Below are 22636 nucleotides of genomic sequence, written 5' to 3'. Positions count from 1 at the left end.
CAGAGAGAGCTCTGGCTCTTAATTTTAATTATGACTGACTTTTAAGCTCTTGAGGGAGGAAAGTTCTTATCAGGGGAGACTATTCTTAGAAAGCTGTTAGCTGACTAATTAGTTAACTAATCAGTTTTCCTAATTGAATAGCAACACATTTTCTTGGGGCTTTCCTCTTTTTTTCTCTTTGAAATACGCTGGTGGTGGTTACCACGAAGTTTCAAAAAGCCATTTAAGACAAATATTTGCGAGTAGAAATCATTTGCAGGGGTCAGGTAGGGAAGTGTGGCTTCATCTTTGCTTGATGAGAGAGATTCACTTCGTTAAAGGGATTCTTGTTACACACACGTAAATCTGGGTTAATCTGGGTCACTGTCAGGGTCCCCCAAAGTAGTCATGATTCCTTCTTCACTTTATGCCTTTGGAAGGAGGTGCTGAAACAGTAGTTTGGTTGGGATTTTGTGGCTCCTTTAAGCAACATGTTGCTTGTGTCGGGGAAAAGAAAGGGCACAAACATGTTTTTACTTAAACACATCAACGAATACAGCTACTAAAAATAATCACTAGCGGGGGCTGCAATAAGGAGAAATAGCCTTTTTTTCTAGCTGTATTGTTACAAAGGAGGCCTTTTAAGTGACTAATGGTCAGGTAGTGGCTGTTAGGAGAGAACTCCACCGGATTACATTTCCTCAGTGTAACATTTCCTCAGTGTAACGTGAATAGAGATCCAACACGCACCTGAAATTCAATGTTATTGGAACCTCAGGATCCGGGGTCTTTAGGGCCATGCAGCTCATTGCCTCGGAGGCAGCTTGGCCGTTCAGCCAGCCTCTGCTTGTCAGCCCTTATCTTAAATAAACACCCAATGGTCCATGTTGTGCATTTCAAGTCACTCTCGGGCCCTGGAGCACACACGGCCCTCCTGGACTGCCCCCGCGGCCGGCCATATTCATAACCAATCTGTACTCTCCTCCCAGGGCAGCAGGGACTCGGGGAGTTGTTGAGTGTCAGGGTTTATTTGCGCTATTTTGATTAGCACCAACCTGGCAGGAGCTTATTTTCCTTCTAATGACCCCGTGCTGTGAGAAGGCAGCTTCCGAGGGAAGGGCTTGGGTCAGAGGGGAGGGGACCGGCGTTACATTTCTGCAGCCCCCAAATGGGGACTGCTGGGCGGGAACAAGAGTAGGTGAATGGCTGGAGGGTCTTAATTAGATTTAGAGTTCTTAAAAGAACCTTTCCGAGAGAGCCCAGAATATCCTTGCCATACACTGTCCTGCTTTTTTTTTTTTTTTGCACTTGCTAAAGATTTTTGGGCTGGCAAATTGGGGGAGAAGTTGTAGAGGCAATAAAGGCAAAACAAGACCCCCTGACCGTCCCCCCCACCCACCACACACACCCAAGAGGCCACTGATCAGGTTATAAACTCTCTCTCCTAGTTTATCAACCATCATGGTCACAATTACTCAAATCCTAGTTCTGAGTTAGGAATTCTGGAAAGTTCATTAGATAGCTCGAGAGTTTGTTAGGTCACACACGCTTTCTAGATCTACTTTAGGATTTTGTTGTAAATCTTTGGTTTGTTCCTTTCAGCGGGGTCTCTTCTTTTTTCCTTCTCTTGACGTATATACAATTTAAAAACATTAAAAAAATAATGTTGCCGATTACTTCTTAGCTTGTGAATTAATGTGGCAGAGAAGCTTCCAGGTGCTGAAGTCTCTCAACTGGCTTGGATTAACCCCTACTGTGCTTCCATTTCAACCTCCCCCTCCTCCCTCCTCTGGAAAAAAAAAAACACCCAACCTCCCCTTTCTCATCCACTCCGGCTTTCTTTGTGTCTGCTGCTCCCTGCCAGGCAGGTGTCAGAGCCCTGAATGAGGGTAAACGCTCCATTGATGGATTCCACAGATGGAGCGTGGAAATCGGTAGAATAGGCCTCGGCCACAGGCCATTTCTTGGGATCCAACAAAAGCCTCCAAATAAGTCAACAAAAATCCCAAAGATCACAAAGGGAAAGTGTCATTTGTCATTTACTCTGGGTCTGTGAGGGAATATCAGACTCTTCCTGGTTTTCACCCGAGTAAACACGAGAGAGGTCATTCACATCTCTCTCAGTGTAAAAGGGCTATTTCAGATCAGAAAACAGTTATTTGTCCCATTGTCCCCTTCGTGTTGAATGGTAAAACTCACAAACACAGGAGACATTCTACAATTAGCCAAGTAAGTACATCCAACTTCAAGTTGACCTGTTAAAGACCTCATGGGATATACTTCTGAAATACCCTCAAGCTGTCTGACACAGGGTGAAACCACCTTGTGGGGCTCTTAGGCATGATTTTTATTTTTATCTTGTTCTTTCATCGGTGGAACATAGCTTTGAGTGCCGACGCTGACAGGTTTAGCTCGGAAAGGTTAGTACAGATGGGACGACCATCTGATTTGGTCTGAGGCTGTCTTAGAATAAATGACAGTTGACCAAGGAAGTTCAGCCTCGAAACCTGCAGAGAGAGATTCCCCCCACCTCCTCCCGTGTCTGTAAATTGCATTGTGTTATATCTGGGGAAAACATAGAGTTTAAATGGTTGTCATGTTTTGATTCTTTAATTATTCAAATGAAAAGTCTTGCTGAGAAGAAAGACAGTGTGCCAAATGCATGCTTGTGAATGATTTGGGTTCTCCATTTTTTGCCTGTCTCCCATCTCTGAATTATACTGGTCTGGAAACCAATAATTATAGAATTCCACGTGACTAAATCCCTATAAAATTGAGGTAAGATCTCATGTATAATAGCATTAACTAGGATGAAATATTTCCTGAGGCTATAGAAGAGGTCACAAGGGGTTAACGGACAAAGACATACTCTCTAATTCTGTAATTCCTTCTTTAATTAAACTTCATGGTTGGTCCGCTGGTGGTAATACTTCTGCCTTCTCCTCCCAGTTTGATTTGTTTCCGAAAGAAGAATTTGTAATCCTATGGGGTATGATTGTTGCCTATGCTTGATCTTTTTTTTTTTTCTTTAAGCAGAAAATGTCCATTTTCCCAAGGCTGATTTGGGGAGTTAATGTGAGATGATTGGGATAACTAAAAATTTTGCTCCTAAGACCTAGAATTAGCTTAACATAGAAAAAGAAGAAATGAACTTCTTTTAAAGTTAGGAATAAAGCACAGAGTCGAAACACTCAGGCACCTGGGTGAGAGGTGACATTTTCCCGGTGATCACGCTGAGGTTTCTGCTGAATAACTTGTGAATATCCCAACAGGTTTCAAGTTTTTATTCCTGCGCTTTTGCCTAAAAAGAATTTGAGGTTACTTTACAGCTCTTGATATCCTTTCACTAAGGTGCCTTTTATATCAAAAAAGAAGACTTTAATAAAGATATAAACAGAGCGATCAGTTCTACTGCTTGTGGACAATAGTATTTCCCTATTGACCCTGGATCTTAGAACTAAGGGTCTGTGATGATTATTAATGGAGACTGCACATGGTCAGACTGACTGCTTTAATTTCTTAAATTCATTCAATATCTTGGAAAATTGATCAATTTCTTAGTGCTTTATTGTTGTTAAACATCTATACTTTGAATATATAAAGAATTCAATAAATATCTGTTGAATTAAATTCAATTGGGAAATTGATTTGGCATATACTATTGATTAAACTGTTGTATTTCTGTCAATTTCATTTGGTTCTAAGAAGTTTTGAAAATTTGGGACAAATAAGAATAGTAGTGGCAATCAGCTAAATGATTTACATTGGGATTCCTGTTTTGGTGTGTTTCCTGTATTCCTCTTCAAAAGGACTGTTTGTGTGTGTGTGTGTGTGTGTGTTTGTGATAAAGAAACTCAACACCTATTTAGAACACTCCAGGCTAGATGAGAGAGAGTTCTCTGAAGTCCCATAAACCTGGGTCAAATCCCAGTTTCCAAGTTGTGTGACCCGAATAACCTCTCTGAATCTTTCTTTCCTTTTTCTGGGGTGAGTATTTACTTCATGGGTTTTTGTGTAGTTATGTAAGGAAAGGAGAGAAATTCTCCACCTCTTGGTAAGGTTTGCTCCAGGTTCATTGGCGACATTGAGTTAAACAAATGTTTAAGTCAGAGAATGGATTGTGAAGGGGTTTTGGTAATAGAATCAAAACTTTCAGAGTCTGATAAGAATATGGATTGGGATAAAATCTGAGAATTTTTATGCAATTAAAACAATAAAATCTCCACTTAAAGGACCATGTATTATGTACTGATATGGATTTTCTTATGAGAACTATTCTGGAATTTCAAATTAGGGGACAATATCTCTAAAGAACAGTAAAGCAAACTTTGTGAAGGCAGGTGTAGAATGTAACTGAGCAACTTAAATGTATGAAAGTCTCCCTTTAATATCAAGGCCAGACAGTATAAAGAGGCTGAAGAAATTATATTTAATCTAGTTGCTATGTCCTGGCAATTTATTAACATTTAGATAACTGTCTTGCTAACACTGCTTGTAGTTTTCAAGTCATAGCTTAAATATTATTCACAGAAAAAAAATAATTTCTTTCTGTCAAGCTGTCTGAAAGAAAGGCCTTGTTTTTACTTTGCTGAAATATTTAGCAAGATTACATACTTGGTATCTAGTATCGAATTTATTCCAGTATCTTGAGTAAAGTTAAATATGTAAAATAGAACTTCAACAGATTGATTTAATTTGTGCCATTAAAATGGGATTTAAGTTTTAGACTTGTTTTTGGTAAAAACTGAATGATTCAAATTTAGGACATTATTGTGAACCATGTTCTGTGTAAATAATACATTTTAGGGCTTCCCTGGTGGTGCAGTGGTTAAGAATCTGCCTGCCAATGCAGGGGACATGGGTTCGAGCCCTGGTCCAGGAAGATCCCACATGCTGCGGAGCAACTAAGCCCGTGCGCCACAACTACTGAGCCTGCGCTCTAGAACCTGTGAGCCATAACTACTGAAGCCCGCCTGCCTAGAGCACGTGCTCCGCAACAAGAGAAGCCACCGCAATGAGAAGCCTGAGACACTGCAACGAAGAGTAGACCCTGCTCACTGCAACTAGAGAAAGCCTGCGTGCGGCAATGAAGACCCAACGCAGCCAAAAATAAAATAAATTTTAAAAAACCACAAAAAATATTTTAATTCTATTGAGTAGTGTAAGAAATGGTAGTGTTTCCATCTTTAGAAAGAGCAAGTATTTCCTAGCTGGTAGGTTAATCTAGGGTTGCTGACTGAACATTTTTTAAAGCCCACATCCTTTTGGAGTTTACAGATGGGGAAAAGTTAGAATTGACTTGTAAGGTTGTGGCTTCATCGTGTCAAAAACGATCAGTTGGTTCAGATAATTTTCTAGCAGAAAAATCAGGCAAATCGTTTCCTCGGTGTCTTTAAAATGATGCTATTTGGAGTTTTTCCTAGTTAGATGGAACCTTTGGATTGCTTTTGAATAAACAGTCTAGGAATAAAAGTAGTAATTTCCTAGCTTGTTAAAGAAAAATTTATTTTTGGTGGTAAAGGCTGTGCTATTGAACTCAGATATTCTTAGTCTTGTTTATCACTGGCTGTTGGTGGTTCTTCATCTTTTTTTAAAAATCACAATCCTCTTTGAAAAAATTGGTAATTATTCCCTAGAAAAATTCAGGCATGCAAGTACTTGCAAGAATTTCCAAGTAATTTTCAAGGATTCACAACCCCTGCCCCAAAGCTCATCTATAAATGGTAGTTGGGTGACTCATAAGCGCAGAATTTCCATTTTAAAGATGTAAAATGGTGATAGAAAAGTGAATTTTGGTTCAAAACTTAATTTTTCTCCTGTACTTCTATTCATTCAGCATGTATTTATTGAGCACCTATTATGTTCCAGCAGTAATTCTAGCACTGAACAAGGCAAAGGAAGGGTCTTGAGCTCATAGAGCTTCTATTCTGGGGGATGTCAATTGTTAAGGTGAAACAGTGGTCTTGACCCTCAAAATTAACTCTGGTTGGTACTTGTACATCTAAGCAACCCTTTTTCTCCAGAAACCAGCGATGATTTTGATTAATTGACCTGACAGTGCATGGCACATCATATTTACTTGGGAGGATTTACTAGCCCCAGAGACTCCCAAAGGGAACATGAAAATTTCCACATACTGTTATCCTAATGGGATCATAGTAAGAGAAAGTGCAAGCAAAGATTTAAGGTTCTCACAGGCAGAGGAGAGATTTTGGTCAGTTCTTAAATGCTGTTGAGTTTTTCACCTGAATTCACTTTAGACCAAAAAGTCAGGGCAACAGAAACTGGAAGCATGGAAGGAAAACATTTTATAAAAATTTATTTTCTTCTTAGGGGAATGAGTAACCTGTTTCTTGGGGAGTACATTATTTATAACTGAAAAAAATACAGGTGGGAGCAATTTTTTGGATAAATTGTGGCAGAAAATATTTTATATACTTGGGAATTTTGAGGGGGAAGTGAATAATTAATCTGAAATATTCTGTAGAGAGGGTTCTCAAAGTGTCTGTCCAGAATCAGTAACACCAGCGTCAATCACCAGGGAATGTGTTAAAAATGCGAATTCTCAGAGCCCACCCCAGACGTAGTATGGAATTAGAAGAGGGGACAGCCATCTGGTTTTTAACAGGTTTTTCCAGTGATTCTGATGCTCCAGAGGTTTGAGAACCACTGCCCTACAATTAGGCACAAATTATTGTTCTTTTAATTTGGTTCACGTTTATTAAAGGTATACACATGTAAGTTGTATTGGCTGCTTTTGAAGTTTATAATGCAATGAATGACATATTTCTTAGCATGTTAATACTCCTGTAAAATGTTAGCATACTTAAAGTCTATTTTTCTTTCTTTCAGTTAATACTAAAATTTCCTAAAATAAGATTTATATTAAATTAGACCATTTTACATTAAATTAGATAACATAATTGAAAAGCCAAGCATAATGGCTAACATACAGTAGAGCATTACATATTATAATTCCCTTTTGCTTTTACGTGCCAGTATTGGTTTTCTTTGATTTGTCATATATATTATTAATTCACTCGCTTAATTTCACAGTATTTGAATGTGAATAAAATGTAGAAGTACTAAAATATTAGAAGACTTAAAATTATATTTGTGGGTTATTTTGGATGTGTACCTTTTGGGGCAGCTTAGAATTTATACTGAAGTAAAATGAAATTTTAAATTTCTATAGGGCAGAATCAAGTTTGAGCTTAAGAGAAAAGAGAATTAGTAGTATAGGAGATACTTCATTTTAGGATTGCTTCTAGCACTTCCTGCATTTCCCCAGGTTCTACCAGCCTGAGGGTGCAAATGAGTTACCTTGACATTGACATTAGTCATCTACAATTTTCTGGCTTTCTCTCCTCATCCGCTGACAGCACACCTCAGCCTCTTCCCCAGAGGATCCTCCAGTTATTTGGAAGTTTTGAGAGCATTTGCATGTGTTCAGGGGCAAGGCTGCTCTGGCTCCCACGCTACACTCAGAGTCTGTGGCCTGGGAGCCCTCTGCCAACCTCTGCCACTGTCCTGAGGTCCAGGCCTCTGGGAGGGGGCTGCTCTCCTACGGAGAGCCCTGTGTCTGGTGCATCCTCAAGCTGAAGAACCTGCTATTGGCCAACAGGTAGCCTCTACTGTCATAACTCACAGACACCAAATTGCATCATTAATGCAAATTTCTACTTAATTTCCCAGCTCCTCCTCCAGTTTCTTGGGCGCCTGCATACTAAAACTGGAAGGTCGGGCCTTCCCCGGCGGTCCAGTGGTTAAGACGCCACGCTTTCACTGCAGGGGACGCGGGTTCAATCCCTGGTCGGGGAGCTTGGATCCCGCATGCCGTGTGGCACGGCCAAAAAAAAAAAAACTAAAACTGGAAGGTCTCCTTCCTTGATGCGTGCTCATACAGGCAAATTCAAGCTTTGGTGAGGAGGGCGCCTGTAGCAAGGCTGGCTTCAGGGACGTGTGGCCTATGCAGTCGCTCAGGGCCCCATGTGCAGAAGGACCTGTGCTTAGTTTTATGCTCTGTAGTTGCCATCTTGAAATTCGTGATAACTTGTGAACACGGGGGTCCTGCGTTTTTATTTTGCACTGCACTCCTCAAACTAGGCAGTGGTCCTAAGCAGCTGCCTATCAGACCCAGATTCTGAACTTCTGTTTAGAAACAGTTCAGTAGACTATGCCCGCTTCTTCCTGAGTCTGTTCTTGAGATTTGCTTTAACAATATCTAAACTCTCCTTAAAGCATTTCCTAATATCTGACAATGAGATAGTAAATTTAACACGGTGTTTCTTATAGGAGCGGTACAGTCTACAAATTTATAGGAATCCTGCACTAGTTTACGATTATTGCCTTTTTAGATATGAAGTCAGTTTTGGAATAGTAATTTTAAAAAATCACTTTTTAACAAATTTTTTCCTGGTCTAAAAGCTGGTGAAGATTGATCAGGAACCAAATTAAATGTGATTCATTTATTAGACAAGAACGGAGTACCCATTAAAGGCTAAGGACATGGGCCAGAAAAATGGAGTAAGGCCTGTCTCTGCTTTCTAAGAGCTCATAATGGGCTTAGAATGACAGATGCAGAGAGCAATTATTTCTGCCTGGGGGCCTTGGAGATGGGATAGGGGAAGAGATTAAATACCATTTAATAATGTAATACTGCAAGGAGGGGCTTTGTGTCAGTGGGAGGACATTGGGAATGTACTTTAGACTAGGATTTGAATCATTATAGCTTGGTCAGACTGTTTTTGTTTTTTTTCATATTTTGGATGCTCCAAGAAGCTTGCGTGATCTCAGTTCCTTAACCAGGTATCGAACCCGGGCCATGGCAGTGACAGTGCTGAATCCTCACCGCTCAGCCACCAGTGAACTCCCCAGACTTGTTTTCTGATTCACATTTGATCACTTTTTTTCTCCTGTGCTTTTAGCCTCGGCACCCCAATCAGATGAAGGCTCTGACATCGACTCTGAACCAGATTTACCGCTCAAGAGGAAACAGCGCAGGAGCCGGACCACTTTCACAGCAGAGCAGCTTGAAGAACTGGAACGGGCTTTTGAAAGAACTCACTATCCTGATATTTACACTAGGGAGGAACTGGCCCAGAGGGCAAAGCTCACCGAGGCCCGAGTACAGGTACTGACGTCCAAACATCCCCGTCCTGCTTAAACCCACACAGGAAACAAGAGTGTCTTCTCCTCTAAAGCATATTTCAGGCCAAGAAAGTAAATATATCAGGAATGGACCTTGATTGTGAACGGCAGCCTCTCACATTATAAAGTTCTTCCTTTCTCTCTCATTTCTTTCCTTCATATTTCGCCTTGTCGTGATAACATCATGATCTCCATTTCCGTTTTATTGCATGTGCTTGGTCCAAGTACCTCCTGCCAACACCCCCCTCGCCCCCTGCCCCGCCATCTCCCCCGAGGTATGTCTGTGGTATATAGCAACATATTACTTTGCTAACCAGTCAGAAAGTTTTCCTTTTCCTCTTAATAGGTTGATAAGTCCAATTAAATTTATTGATGTGATGGCTATATTTGGCTTCTTTTCTATCATATTATTTGATACAAGTATTTTATATGTATAGATTTAAAACTGTGATCCATTTAATTAGCTTTCTTTGTATTCTTAGTATTTTTTTTGTATTTATGAAAGTATACGTTCTTATTTTACACTTTGGTTGTCATTACGAGGAGAATGTAATTATATCAGATATATCACAGAGAAGGGTGTCAATTCACATTATTTATTCATCATTTCAGGAATCCTTGTTATGTACCAAGCACTGTATAGACTTTGGGGGTGGTACATAGATAATAGCAAAATTTTGAGTGGTTACTCTGTGCCAGGCACTGTTCTAAATGCTTTACAAGAATTAATTCATTTACTCACCATTAAAACCCTAGATTGGTGCTATTAATATCCCCAATTTATAGATGAGGAAACTGAGACTCAGACTGTGTAAGTAGCTACCCAAAGTCATGTAGCTAGTAAGTGATCGAGGTAATTGGATTCCATACACTTCCTCCCTATGGCCTTTCAATTATGAAGATGTGCAAAGTTATATAAGGTAAAATCCCTTCCTTTAAGTCTAGAAGCATTTCAAGTAACTATATTATTTAAAGAACATTTTAAATTATCTTTTCAACTCAGAAGTGTTCTGAACCCTCTGGAGAGGCTACTTTGGTGTAATATGTTTCTATTGAGTGATAGAATCATGTTTCATTATGAATAATGAACTTTCTTCTCAAGGTAGTAAAGCGTGGTTGGAAAGATTACAAATGCCTCAGGGTATCCTGGAACCCCTTACTGCCCCAGGAGTGAAGTTACTTTATCTGGAAATGTCATGTTATTGCCAGATACTTGATGTTCATAGTTAGAGTGAGCCTGGGGACTCAGCAGCGAACTAGGCAGTTGATGTGGTCTCCAGATTGATCAACACTTTCCCATAAGCATGGAACTACCTCTCCAATCACAGACTATTTTGGAATAGCCTCTTGTAGCCTGCAGAGCCCAGTCAGAGGGATTGTTTTCTTCAACTTGACTTTCTTTCTGATCATCACAGTGCTAGGAAGGCCAAGGAACACTAAGATGAATTAAGACACATTTCTCAAGGAACTAGTGTTTAAAGGGTAGTAAAGTAAATGCACGAATAATTTAAAAACAAAGCCGAGATGGTAAGTGTGTTAGAGAGAGCTGAAGTGCAGGGAGAGTCGAGAAGAGGAAAGGGTGAGATTTTATTGGAGTAAACAAGAGGGGCTCATGAAGAAGGGAGGGTTCAGATGGCCTTTTGAGTTCAGATAGATAGTCATTGGACAGGGAGGTTGGGAGAGTATTTTAGTAACACAGAATAATGAGCAAAAGCACAGAGACTCGGAAGCACATGAGTTGCATATCAGTTGACCTTTCATTTTTCACTCTAGTCATGTTGAGCACACAGTGAATAGTTCAAGTTGGTTAAGGTTAGGGAGTGCTAGGGTGGTAGGAAGGAATATGATTGATTGAAAATCTATTTGCTCTCTTTGTATTCTTAGTGTTTATTTTTTGGTACTTATGAAAATGTTCATTCTTAACATTGGATATCATTATGGGGAGAATATGATTATATCAGATATAACATACAGAAGTGGGTCAATTCATGTTATTCACTCATCATTTCAGGGATCCTTGTTATGTACCAGGCACTCTGTGGAGTTTAGGGGTGGTACCTAGACAACAGCAAACTTTTGAGTGGTTTCTGAAGTAGGTCAGTGGCAGTGAGAAGGGAAAGGATAGAACTGCCTTGAAAGGTGGAATGTGGGCAGCTGATTGTGTGAGCTGGAGGTGGGTGCAAAGGTGAGTGTAGAGAAGAGTCACAGATACACTGGGGTTTGCAACACAAATGTTTTACAGCTGGAGCTATTCAATCCCTCTGCCTATTACATTGGGATATAGTGCTCCTTCCCAGAAATGACCACCGCTAACCGCAAATCATGATGATATTTATATATGTATATGTAAATATCACGTTATTTTATGGTAATATATACCGTGCATGTATTATCATATATATAATAATGCTACAAATATTACATATATCAAATCTATTTGCTTTTATTATAGTTCTGTGATCACCTGGTTTAAATGTAAAGTGAGGTCCATTCATTCTTCCATTGTTTTGGCAAACTTTTATTGAGTGCCCACTATATTCCAGGATCTGGTCCTTATCCTCTCTGGCTGGCCAAGCCCACATACTGGGTCTGTCCTTAAGATAGATTGAAGATCAGTTCTGAACTCAGAGTCAAAAAATAAACATTGGCTGTAAAGAAATCAAACAAAGGGAGCGATGGAAAATTGAAAAGAGTGTGCTGTGTTGCTCTACCTCGTTCATTGTTGCTTTTGCCAAAGACAAGGATGGGGGCACAGAGTTAATCTCAACCGCATGCAGCTTGTACAGTGCCCGGCACTCGCATCTGGCTCAGCGAACGTCAAAGGAGAATAAGAATGGCCCATTAACTTCCAGAGGACATGGGATCAAACCAATAAAGAGTGGTTCATATTTTTCTATACAGTGACCTCCTCTCCAAAGCGGGGCCCTCATTAACCTAACAGCTGTCCTAATGTGGCTTTAACCCGGTGACTCTTTACATTCCTTATGGCTTCATTAGTTCCCTTGAGACACATCACGTCTTGCACCACAGCTATGATCTACAGCCTAACAAATTCCCTACAACACCCGGCATATGGATCTTTTACTTAACCCAGCAGGAAAAAGAAGGGAGTAGTTAATCACTGATTAAAATGCCAGAACAAAATCCTTTAGTTTTTAGAAGGATCTGGGAAAGCAGTAGCAAAGTCAACTCAGTTTGAGTGATAGCCAGAGAGTGTGAGTTATTTTAATTTGGGGCACCTGGGAAAACCCAACACCAACGCCCCCCCCCCCCTAAAAAAAACCCCAAATGTGTCTACATTCCTTTTTTTTTCCCTCCGAGAGGGGGAAAAAAAAACTTCTAAACCCTTCTGGATAAAAATGAGACTAAATCTTTAATAAATTAGACCTATGTCAGTATTCCATAAAAATTTGTTTAGACAGTAGCCATGTTATATTTATCAGAGTCAAATCTGAGTACACAATCTAAGAATTATTGTACAGCAAAGACTAATTTGCCTAATTCACCTCCTGGGTAGTTGTTACTATGCAAATAATGGCAAGCACTAAAGTTTTGTAAGGAAGGGTGACTTGCAGACATTTATGATGTGTAAACGTTTTAGTAAATATTCCACCTAAAACTCCAAGAAGTAGGCAAGTATTGTTCTCTTACCACCCAGGTAATGGAAGACAGGAAAGGAAGCTGCTTGTGGAAAAGCATTTAACTAGGAGTCAGAAGATGTGGGTTTTGGTTTCAGCTTTGCCAGAAATGTTTTGTTGAGCAAGTCACAATTTTGCTGTAATCCTGCTGGACTGCAGGTTTTTAAAAATTTAAATATAAATTTGAAAATATGGGGTTTAGATCAGATGATCTTAGTCTGGGTCCATGGATGACCAGGATAATCATGGATGGACTTCAGGAGATCTGGGAAACTTGAGATTTGTGCACAAATGTTGTGCCTTTGCCTGTGTGTGTGTGTGTGTGTGTGTGTGTGCGCGCACAAGTGTTAAATAGGGAGAGAGGACCCCTAGCTCTCATCATTTTCCCCAAAATCGCCACCTCTTGTTCTTTCTTTCTTTTTTTTTTTTGGCAGCACCACACAGCTTATGGGATTTTAGTTCCCCGACCAGGGATTGAACCCAGGCCCTCAGCAGTGAGAGAGCAGAGTCCTAACCACTGGACGGCCAGGGAATTCCACGCCCCCCACCACGTTCTTTCCTTTAATTAAAAATCCCTAGGATGCATGATCTCTCAGGACCCTTATAGCATCAGTAATTTGTGATCCTCAGGGAAGCCCAATGGTGGTTTAAAGCCATCTAACAGATCTGTATAGTTTATTTTATTATTATTATTATTTGCGTTACGCGGGCCTCTCACTATCGCGGCCTCTTTTGCTGCGGAACACAGGCTCCCGACGCGCAGGCTCAGCGGCCATGACTCACGGGCCCAGCCGCTCCGCAGCACGCGGGATCCTCCCAGACCGGGGCACGAACCCGCATCCCCTGCACCGGCAGGCGGACTCCCAACCACACTCTGAAGTATGTTTTTTAAAAATATATTTCTAGGGCTTCCCTGGTGGCGCAGTGTTATGCGGACTCTCAACCACTGCGTCACCAGGGAAGCGCCCTGAAGTATGTTTTTTAAAAATATATTTCTAGGGCTTCCCTGGTGGTGCAGTGGTAAGCGGACTCTCAACCACTGCGCCACCAGGGAAGCCCCCTGAAGTACGTTTTTTTAAAAAAATATATTCCTAGGGCTTCCTTGGTGGTGCAGTGGTAAGCGGACTCTCAACCACTGCGCCACCAGGGAAGCCCCCTGAAGTATGTTTTTTTAAAAATATATTCCTAGGGCTTCCTTGGTGGCGCAGTGGTAGGTGGACTCTAAACCACTGCGCCACCAGGGAAGCCCCAGATCTGTATAGTTTAAAAGTTAAGACAGGTACGGAATATTGGCCCTGAACTCCATAATAAAGCAAAAATGTGGTCATCCTACAATTCTCTGCAGGAGTTTGCTCTTGGGGTATTTAAAGATGCAGTTAAGTACGCTTTCATGTGTGTCGTGATCCTCTGACATTCACAGGAGCGTGGCATTTCTCCTCTTCAGCCTTGCTCATCCTTTCCCCAACCTGCTCTCCATACAGTGGTCAAGGCTGGGGTAGCAGCAATGGTAAGAGGGCTGGGCGGCTGTGATATGGGAGAGGGGGAGTGGAGTGAGTGGGAAGGTCCAGGCAACAAGCAGCTTGTCCTGAATTTACCTACTTGGAAAGTAACTGTAATTGGCACTTTAGTATCAGCTCTAGTATTTAATGAAACATTTTATAATCTTGTTGTGAGTTCTCTTTCTAAGGATTAATGATTACATTCTCTTCCCATTTTTTAAATGCCTTTTTGAAATAACCCATCTGGAACAATGTAGGTTAGATTGCCTTTGAGGACCACGCCAAAAATGTGAACCAGTAATTTATTGACGGGCAAAATTAGGCTTACACCATGGGACAATTAACACTAATCCATGAACCTTGGAAGCAATTTGGACCTAAGTCTCCATTCAAGCCAAACTAGCGTTCAATTATTTGAGGTGTTATTTGGGTACTTTCCTGTTTGCTCAGGGGCACAAAAGGCTTTGGCTGTAGACCAGAGAGCTTAGAAAACAAAGCAAGTCTCTAATTCTTGGATTTCTCAGTGTGACGTTTGTATTTAATAACTAACATTTACTGAACACAGTATCTCTTAGGTGTTTTGCAAGCTTTGATTGTACTCTCATTTAACTGATTATATTGTCTCATTTAATCTTGTGAAGGAGTTTTTTATTTCTCCCATTTAGCAGATGAGAAAACAGAGACCCACAGATATTATGCAAATTGTTCAAGATCACAGAGGTAGTGAGGGGTGGGGAAAGGTGGGATTCAACTATTGCCTGGTCTGCACTGCTCCCATGTGAATGAAAAGTATTACCGTATTTCTTAAAATATTGTTTTTTTACAACTTTCATTGTTGAGAACAAATGGTACTTTTTTTACTCGTGAAGAGAAAAATTTATAAAAACCTATTCTTTTGTGATTCATTACCTTTTCCCCCTAGTTATCATGATGTTATATTTTAAATTTTGCTTCAAAAATCATTTGATATTATATTACTCCAGAATGGGTCTAAATATCATTTCCAAAAGCGTGAATATGACTTTGTAGAAGGGCTCTGAAGAGAGACCTACGAGTAGGGAAAGACCCAGGAGCAGATGAAAATGAACCAGGCTGCAGTTCATCAAAAGAAATAAAAACTTGGTGCGAGGGAAGGTTCTGATGTAGTGTGATATTATACAGGCAATTGTAAGCAATTAACCATGCCTGGTAGTAGTTATCCACCAATGTATGTCTCCCGCCCCACTTTCTTACCATGCTAAGTGTGATGTGGAAGGCCAGGTAATGCTGCGTGGGGAGAGTGAAATCACATTGAATTAGAGATCGTAGAATGACATTTAATAGGTAGATAGCTTAGTAAAACTTATTCTTTCTGCCCTTCTGGCTAAGAAATTGGTGGAACACTCATATTCTCCTCCAGAACATCAAAGGCCAGTTTGTCTCTGTTGCAATTGCTACCCTTTTCAAAACAAAGTTTCTCGTGATAGTAACTGAATCATAGATGCCTTCCACCCATTTTAGATGAACTTATTCAGTATTCTGCACTTACACATGCCATTCAGTAGATTATTCCTTGATTGTCTGTTAGGAATTAGAGAGACAATATTGGAAGAGTTGGGTAGGACTTCTGAGGACCAAGGGAATGTCTTTCAGTCAAAGATGGGCTAATAACAGTACCCCAGGATCACTTTGTATAGCCAGTTTGGGTACTTAAAATGAAGGTGATTTCAAGGGCATTTGTTTTCTATTAAAAATAGATGTTTATGAGTTTCAAAGCATAAAGAAGGCAAGGGCCATTTCCCATTTTGCAACTTCAATATATTTTTCCTTTAGTGCTTCTTTTGGCAGTTTCAGCTGGTTCTAGGAGTTGCAGAGGCTGGCAGGGGCAAGATGATAGAAAAATCTGGTTAAATGGTCAGAGACAGGCAGCTCAGTCTTCAGTAAGCCCTGCTTCCCTCAGGAATAGCCCTCTGGATTTATTTAGCCTAAATTTAAACAACATTTAAATTCCTTCCTTTGGGAAACTCTTAAACGTCCTGTTGAAGGTTTGTTTTTCAGTAAAGATTTGCTTCCCAACTATTTCTCTTCATCTTATATTGTAGTTATAATATATGCTGTATTGTAACTATAAGAATTTTTATCCAACTCCTGGTAGGTTTATTCCATGTCATCAATATTTACTTGTATCATTTTGGAAAAATGGAAATAACCCCCCAAAACTTTATACCCCTAGCCTTTTGGATTTAATGTTTTGAAGGGATTTGTAGTTATGATGTTTCTTCTAAGTTATTATCTGAGCAAAGACATTTTTGATTTAAAAAAATGGATTATGGAGGTGTTAGCATGAATGTAAATCAAAAGTAGGTTAAGACTGATGGAATAACCAGGCAGAGCCCACCCACTGGATAAATCAAATTTGGTTTACTTATCTAAAAGTTACAGCAGGAAGTTGGCACAGAGAGGTTGGCAACATACTCTGATAATGTCAGAAGTGGCAAGCTGCTGAGTTCTTCATAAGGGATCTCACCAGTAGATTTGAAGACAGTAAGTCTGAATGAGTGAAGTCACATCAGAACTTTTGGAAATTCAACTCTCCTCCCAGCCTAGTACATAAAGCTGAAGATGCACTGCACATGGGTTCGTCTAGATAAGTGTGGGGAGAAAAACAAAAAACAAAAAAAACAACCCATCACCTGAGCCAGGTGTGCCTCATTAATCTGGAGGTTTTATACTATAAAATATGACACAGTGCGTGGTATAGTACAGTGCATTCAGGCATGAAAACAACCCTAATTTCTTACCCCCAGCCTCCTCAGGCTCACCAGCTTGTTCCAAGCACTTCCCTGAAAACAGTTTTCTTACCCTGATGCCTTTGGGAGTCCTGGTAACAGACGCTTAGACTTGCACTGAGGAAACACAATTGATGCAGACCTGAAATTGAGTACTGTCAATGGTTCTGTTATCCCAGGTGGCAATTTATTAAGTTAAGTAAAACTCTAATTCAGTTATGTATCAACATGGGAAAATATTGACTTCCCTTCTTTTCCTGTTGGAAACTCAAGGAGTATTAAATGTTGGTGTTCTGAGGAAGTTCAAACAGCTTTCCTTACAACTGTCTTGCATCATGGTTAGAGATGACCAAACTCTTTTCCAGACAAATGCTTGGGTGACTGGCATAAGTTTAAGCAGATACCTTGGCAAAGTACCTGTTAAACTGGGCTTTATTGCTACAGAAGGGAGACATTCCTCTCTCCACTCTTTTAAAAATTTTGTGACTTGAAATTTACATTTAAGTTGTATAATTGTTAACTTTGTTCTATAAGGAAATCAAGTCTCAACTTTTCGTAGACATGCTGGTCTCTTGTATCTCTTCCAACTGGCATGACCACTTTTCGAAATCATATCCAAGCTTTAAAAGGAGTTGAAACTTCGTCTCCACTCTAAACTTCTCCTGATTTCTCTGCATTTTCAAACGTGGAGTTTCTACCTCCTGTGAGCAGTTATTTTGGTGACCTTGATTACTCTGTGAGTTCCTAGAGGAGAGACAGTAAGCTACTTGAGCGCAGGGGTCCTATCTTATCCACCCCTTTAGCCCTCTGTTGAAAAGATAGGTGCTTATAGCTGCTGTTGAAAGAAATAATAAATAAACCCACTATCTGAAAGAGCTTCATAGATAAAATGCTTTCATTTCTTGAAATACTTACCTCTTCATCATCTATTTCCATGAAGATCAGCACAATGTCTCACACTCTGGAAGGGTTGGTAAAAGAGCTCCATTTATCCTTCTGGTTAATTTATATGACTTTCCAGGAATTGTGCACATAATGTCCATAGAAATACAAACACATTGATAAGACTATAAAAAACAAGGATTGGTGTGATAGGTAAGACCAAATTAGGACACATGTCACGCGGGGGTCAAACAGACCCCTGGATCCTCCCCGTTTTGCTGCGGTACATGAAGGTGGGAGGTGCTTATGGTGATGGCAGGGAGTTTCCGTTGTTCCCGTCCCTGCTTAACCATCCCTCCCCATGGTCACCCCCAGGCTCGTGGGGGCTCTGCAGGACCATGGAAGGCCCTCGAAGTCCCTCTACTGACCCCTGACATCTAACTCTCCTTTCTTCCCTGACAATACAACCCAGAAGGTGGAGGGCTCTTGTGTCTATTTGCCCTGTCAGTAAGGGGCCTTTAATCTGTTTTAGCATGAAAAATTCATTAAGACTGTACTATTATTTCATCAGTGAAATCCTCAAATTTTAAATTAAATCCATAGGTCTGGTTTAGCAACCGCCGTGCAAGATGGAGGAAGCAGGCTGGGGCCAATCAACTGATGGCTTTCAACCATCTCATTCCGGGGGGATTCCCTCCCACGGCCATGCCGACTCTGCCAACATACCAGCTGTCCGAGACCTCTTACCAGCCCACAGCTATTCCGCAAGGTATGGAGGAATGGAGTCGGGGGTTAAGATGCAACTCCCAATCTTGTTCCTTGCTGCTTAATTTATGCAGTGAAATCTTCTGCGGTGTCCTTGTGGCTGTTTGTATGTTCATTACGTTACATGAGGTTGTCCTGAAAGTACTGATACCTGTCACATTTCAGAAACATAGTTTGTTCTGTGACCTGTCTGAATCTCTCTAGATAAATGTGTTGTAATATAATACTGTTTCAGTATTTTAAAACAAAACAACAGCCTCCCTAAATAAGCATGCAATTTGCTTTTCATTTGTTAAAACTTTACATTTATACTCCAGTCTGCCATTAACTGAAGTTCTGTGATGGCTCCTAACTGCAGTAGGAATAGAGGGAAGGTAAGCTTTGATAAAAAGTCCCCCTGTCTTAATGCATAGAGGTGAATGGGATACATGATAAAACTAAATTAGTTTGCGTTATGAAAGATAGCATTGCAGGCATTCGAAACTATACTATCACACGAATGTTCAAGTGCTTTGGAAGGATATTTGATAAGAATCTTGAGACTTGCAATTCTTACATGGGTTAATCCTCACGTTGATTAATAACATTCACTACCAAAATAGGTTTGTTCGCACTGTTGATGTGATTTCTGAATTTCTCTTCTGGGTGAGTGTGTGTTGAAAGTATGTAGATAAATTAGGTACTTGCACATATGTGCAGAGATGTGGCTGTATTTGTTATGAGTGGTTCTAGACCTGAGTGTCAAGAAGGACAGCTTGAAATGTACATGTGGCTGACCAGGATATACTGCTGATGGCTTGGTGACTGTGAACCTTTGTACTGAACTTTCTCTGCTGGCCTCCAAAGGAGATTTATGGCTGATGACCTTCTTCCTTGCAGCCGTGTCGGATCCCAGCAGCACGGTCCACAGACCTCAGCCGCTTCCTCCAAGCACTGTACACCAAAGCACTATTCCTTCCACCCCGGACAGCAGCTCTGCCTACTGCCTCTCCAGCACCAGGCATGGATTTTCCAGCTATACAGACAGCTTTGTGCCTCCGTCCGGGCCCTCCAACCCCATGAACCCCGCCATTGGCAATGGCCTTTCACCTCAGGTCAGTCCCGTGTTTCCAGACAGACGATTTGCTGTATACCAGAACCAAATAGTCAATTCCCCAAGGCAGTCATATAATGAATTGCCAAATTTAAACCATAATGTATTCTTTATACAAGCCACATGATTTCAGTTTTCTAGTTTCCTTTCTCTCCACCCTTCCTACGGGCTGTATCAAAAGTTGTAGCTTAGACTTAAAATCCAAGTGACTTTTCATGTAATCACAGAGATTTTATGTTATACTTAGTTGTCAAGGCATTCATCTTCTGCATTCCTTGTTCAGGGTTTTGGGTAAGAGGTTCACACACATTTCTTTTTTTTAATGGTATCTGGTCAGCTGATAGGGTTGTGAGCAAGAACACTTAATAAGAAAACACCAAAGCTTTTATACGATATTTGGAGAAGAGTTTAACAAGTTGTGTGGAGAGAGACCCAGCTGATGACTACAGAACTCTAGGATAAATGAGTTATAAACGCACAGATTAGGAGAATGACTGCTCTTTGGGAATATATAGATATTTGAATGTTGTAATTGTTTTTCTAATTTGCATTGGACTATGAGCTTTTCTTGAGAGATTATATTAATAAATTGCCTTGATAATTGCATGTCAGAGGGTTGGTTAAATTTCCTACATGTGGCATCTGTCTGAGGTTGACATTATTAGCAGTTGTTTAAATACAGATCACTTGATTTTATTAGAGAGCACTTGGCCCAGGTGGCGAGGAGAGCTGCCCGCTGAATTTGGAGAAATGTCACGAAGGGGTTGCAATCTATAATTGCAATCGAGCATCTCTTCAGGGCTGAGAGTGAGAGTTTTAACAGCTTTATCTTTTCTTAACCCCCTTTTTCCTCTTGGTGGTTAGAAAAACAGAGAGAAGCTCAGAATGACACAAATGAAAAGTGAAAAGACAATTATACTCAATTACACACTAATCACTGACTATCACTGCTGCCTAAACACCAAGAGGGCATTCTAATAGGCAGAAAATGAGATTTTAATGGCACAAAGGGTGGCCAAAATAACGACTCGTATATCTTCGCCTGCTTCGTTTTCTTCAACTTGTGGTCTGCGTCTTGGGAGTGGAGTTCCTGGGCTCTGCACAACGGTGATAACTCCGAGCAGCTGAGAAGTTCAAAGCCGTTGGAGTTGAAAAGAATGAATAGCAAAGGCAATGAAATAAACATTTCTGCCTAAAGGCAAAAGTTCATAAATCCTTTTTTGTAACAGTGAATGTAATTAAGTTTCATAGATTCCTATAGCACATCCTGGGATAAAAAATAAGAGGTGGCTTTAAGCCTCAGCTGAAAAATAACAACATGAAAACAATGGACGTGCTTCCTACAGGACTTTAATACATTTAATTTCCAAGTGCTGGCATCCATGAATGTGATTTTGCATGAAAATCATGGATTTATATTAATAGATTCATCATTAAATGTCTGGATCTATAGCATAGAAGCTTCTTCCACAGTTTAGAAGTAACATCAGAAGTAGTTATCTCTGCAGTTTTATAAGTCATTTGGGGCCATAGAAGAGCTTTTTACGAACATGATTTAGTTGAAAGTTTGCATAAAAGTAAACTTCAACTCGAACCACTTCTGTAAGGTGAGACCCAGGATTCTCTTGGCATTTCTTAGTGTTCGAGCATAATACAAATGATGACACGAACCTGTATTCTCTAAGTGAAGCTCCTAGTTTCTTGTATTATATAGATGTCTGCTCTTGTATGTTATAGGAAGTGTAAGTGTATTATACAGTGTTGTATAAGTGGAGGTACTAGCACTTGACCTTGAAACTGTTAATCCTTGATTTCAAGAAGCCTGGCTATGATTCCAGAGTTGGCGGTAGGGTGGGAATCACTCCAATATCAAGCCATGGAAAATTCCACAGGCAGCTTCTTCTGTATTTCTTTACTATGCTCTTACACATTATGTTAACTCCTCACTTATTAAATTGCAAATATCCAGGACATTTTGCATTTCTACCATATATTTCCTCCTCAACCTACCACTAGGAACCCATGTTGTCTTAGTTCTTCTAGCATCTCCAGTGAGTTAGAAAAGAAACAAATAATATGAAGCTCCTCCTTATTTCCTTAGGCAAAGTTGGAGGAAAAAAGGCTGAGTGAATCAATATCTTGCCAGACATATTTACAAAAAGATGGAACAGGAACATTAGGAGAGTTGGGAATTAAAACTCAGATTTCTATAGCCTTTAAGATTTACCATTTCTCAGGAATGCCTCTATTTAAGCAAGGTGGGGAGGTGTGCACTACCCTGGTTTTGATTGTTTGGCTTTATTAAAAATATTGTAAAGACAGTTTGAAGAAAAGAGTCCACATCTAACAGCTGGTTTACCTGTTAACTAAAGAAGAGAGTAAAGAAAGGGTGGTCATGGCTTAGTCTTTTTGCTTGCTATAGAGAAGTGCTTATTAATATACTGGATCATATAATATTAAAAATGGAACTAAACCTGCGACTGCCATTTCTCCTCTTCTCCAACTTTTCCACTTCCTCTGTCTCTATCTAGATGTCTAATATACAGACAAATCAACTGAGGCTCAGAGAGCTTGTGGTCACAGCGCTAATAGTGAGAGAGCTGGGACTGGACAGAGGATTCCCAGCTCCTACTCTCGAATCTCATTCATGATAGCACCCAGTTGGGTGAAGAGGAGACAGGTTTCATAAAAAATAGAGGCGGGGGTCTTATTCATATTTTAAAATCATTTTATAGAAACTAGTTTTCTAAACTTTGGATTTGGGTTAATTAACACTCTTTTTGCTAATGCACTCTTTACGTGCTTTTTTGCTTTACACATTTTTCTTATCAATCTTTTAACTTCCCCCAATAATAAAAAGTA

The 22636-nt window shown here is 40.2% G+C and overlaps 1 protein-coding gene across 3 annotated transcripts in view; it reads left to right on the top strand.

Annotated features, from left to right (window-relative positions):
- The window catches only part of PAX3 (paired box 3), a gene marked incomplete at both ends in the record, with an annotated part of 93891 nt that overhangs the window by 54890 nt on the left and 16365 nt on the right, over window positions 1-22636 (top strand). For all 3 annotated transcript variants that reach the window (XM_081242269.1, XM_081242271.1, XM_081242270.1), the window contains 3 exons: window positions 8907-9112; window positions 18520-18685; window positions 19561-19775. In XM_081242269.1, the coding sequence (XP_081098395.1) occupies window positions 8907-9112; window positions 18520-18685; window positions 19561-19775 (587 nt within the window). The remainder of the gene's footprint in view (window positions 1-8906; window positions 9113-18519; window positions 18686-19560; window positions 19776-22636) is intronic.

This window comes from Mesoplodon bidens (assembly GCF_964165515.1).
Source record: "Mesoplodon bidens genome assembly, chromosome: 8".
Classification (NCBI taxonomy): domain Eukaryota; kingdom Metazoa; phylum Chordata; class Mammalia; order Artiodactyla; family Ziphiidae; genus Mesoplodon; species Mesoplodon bidens.
Note: the sequence above shows the minus strand (reverse complement) of the source record. Positions and strands in the feature narration are given on the sequence as shown.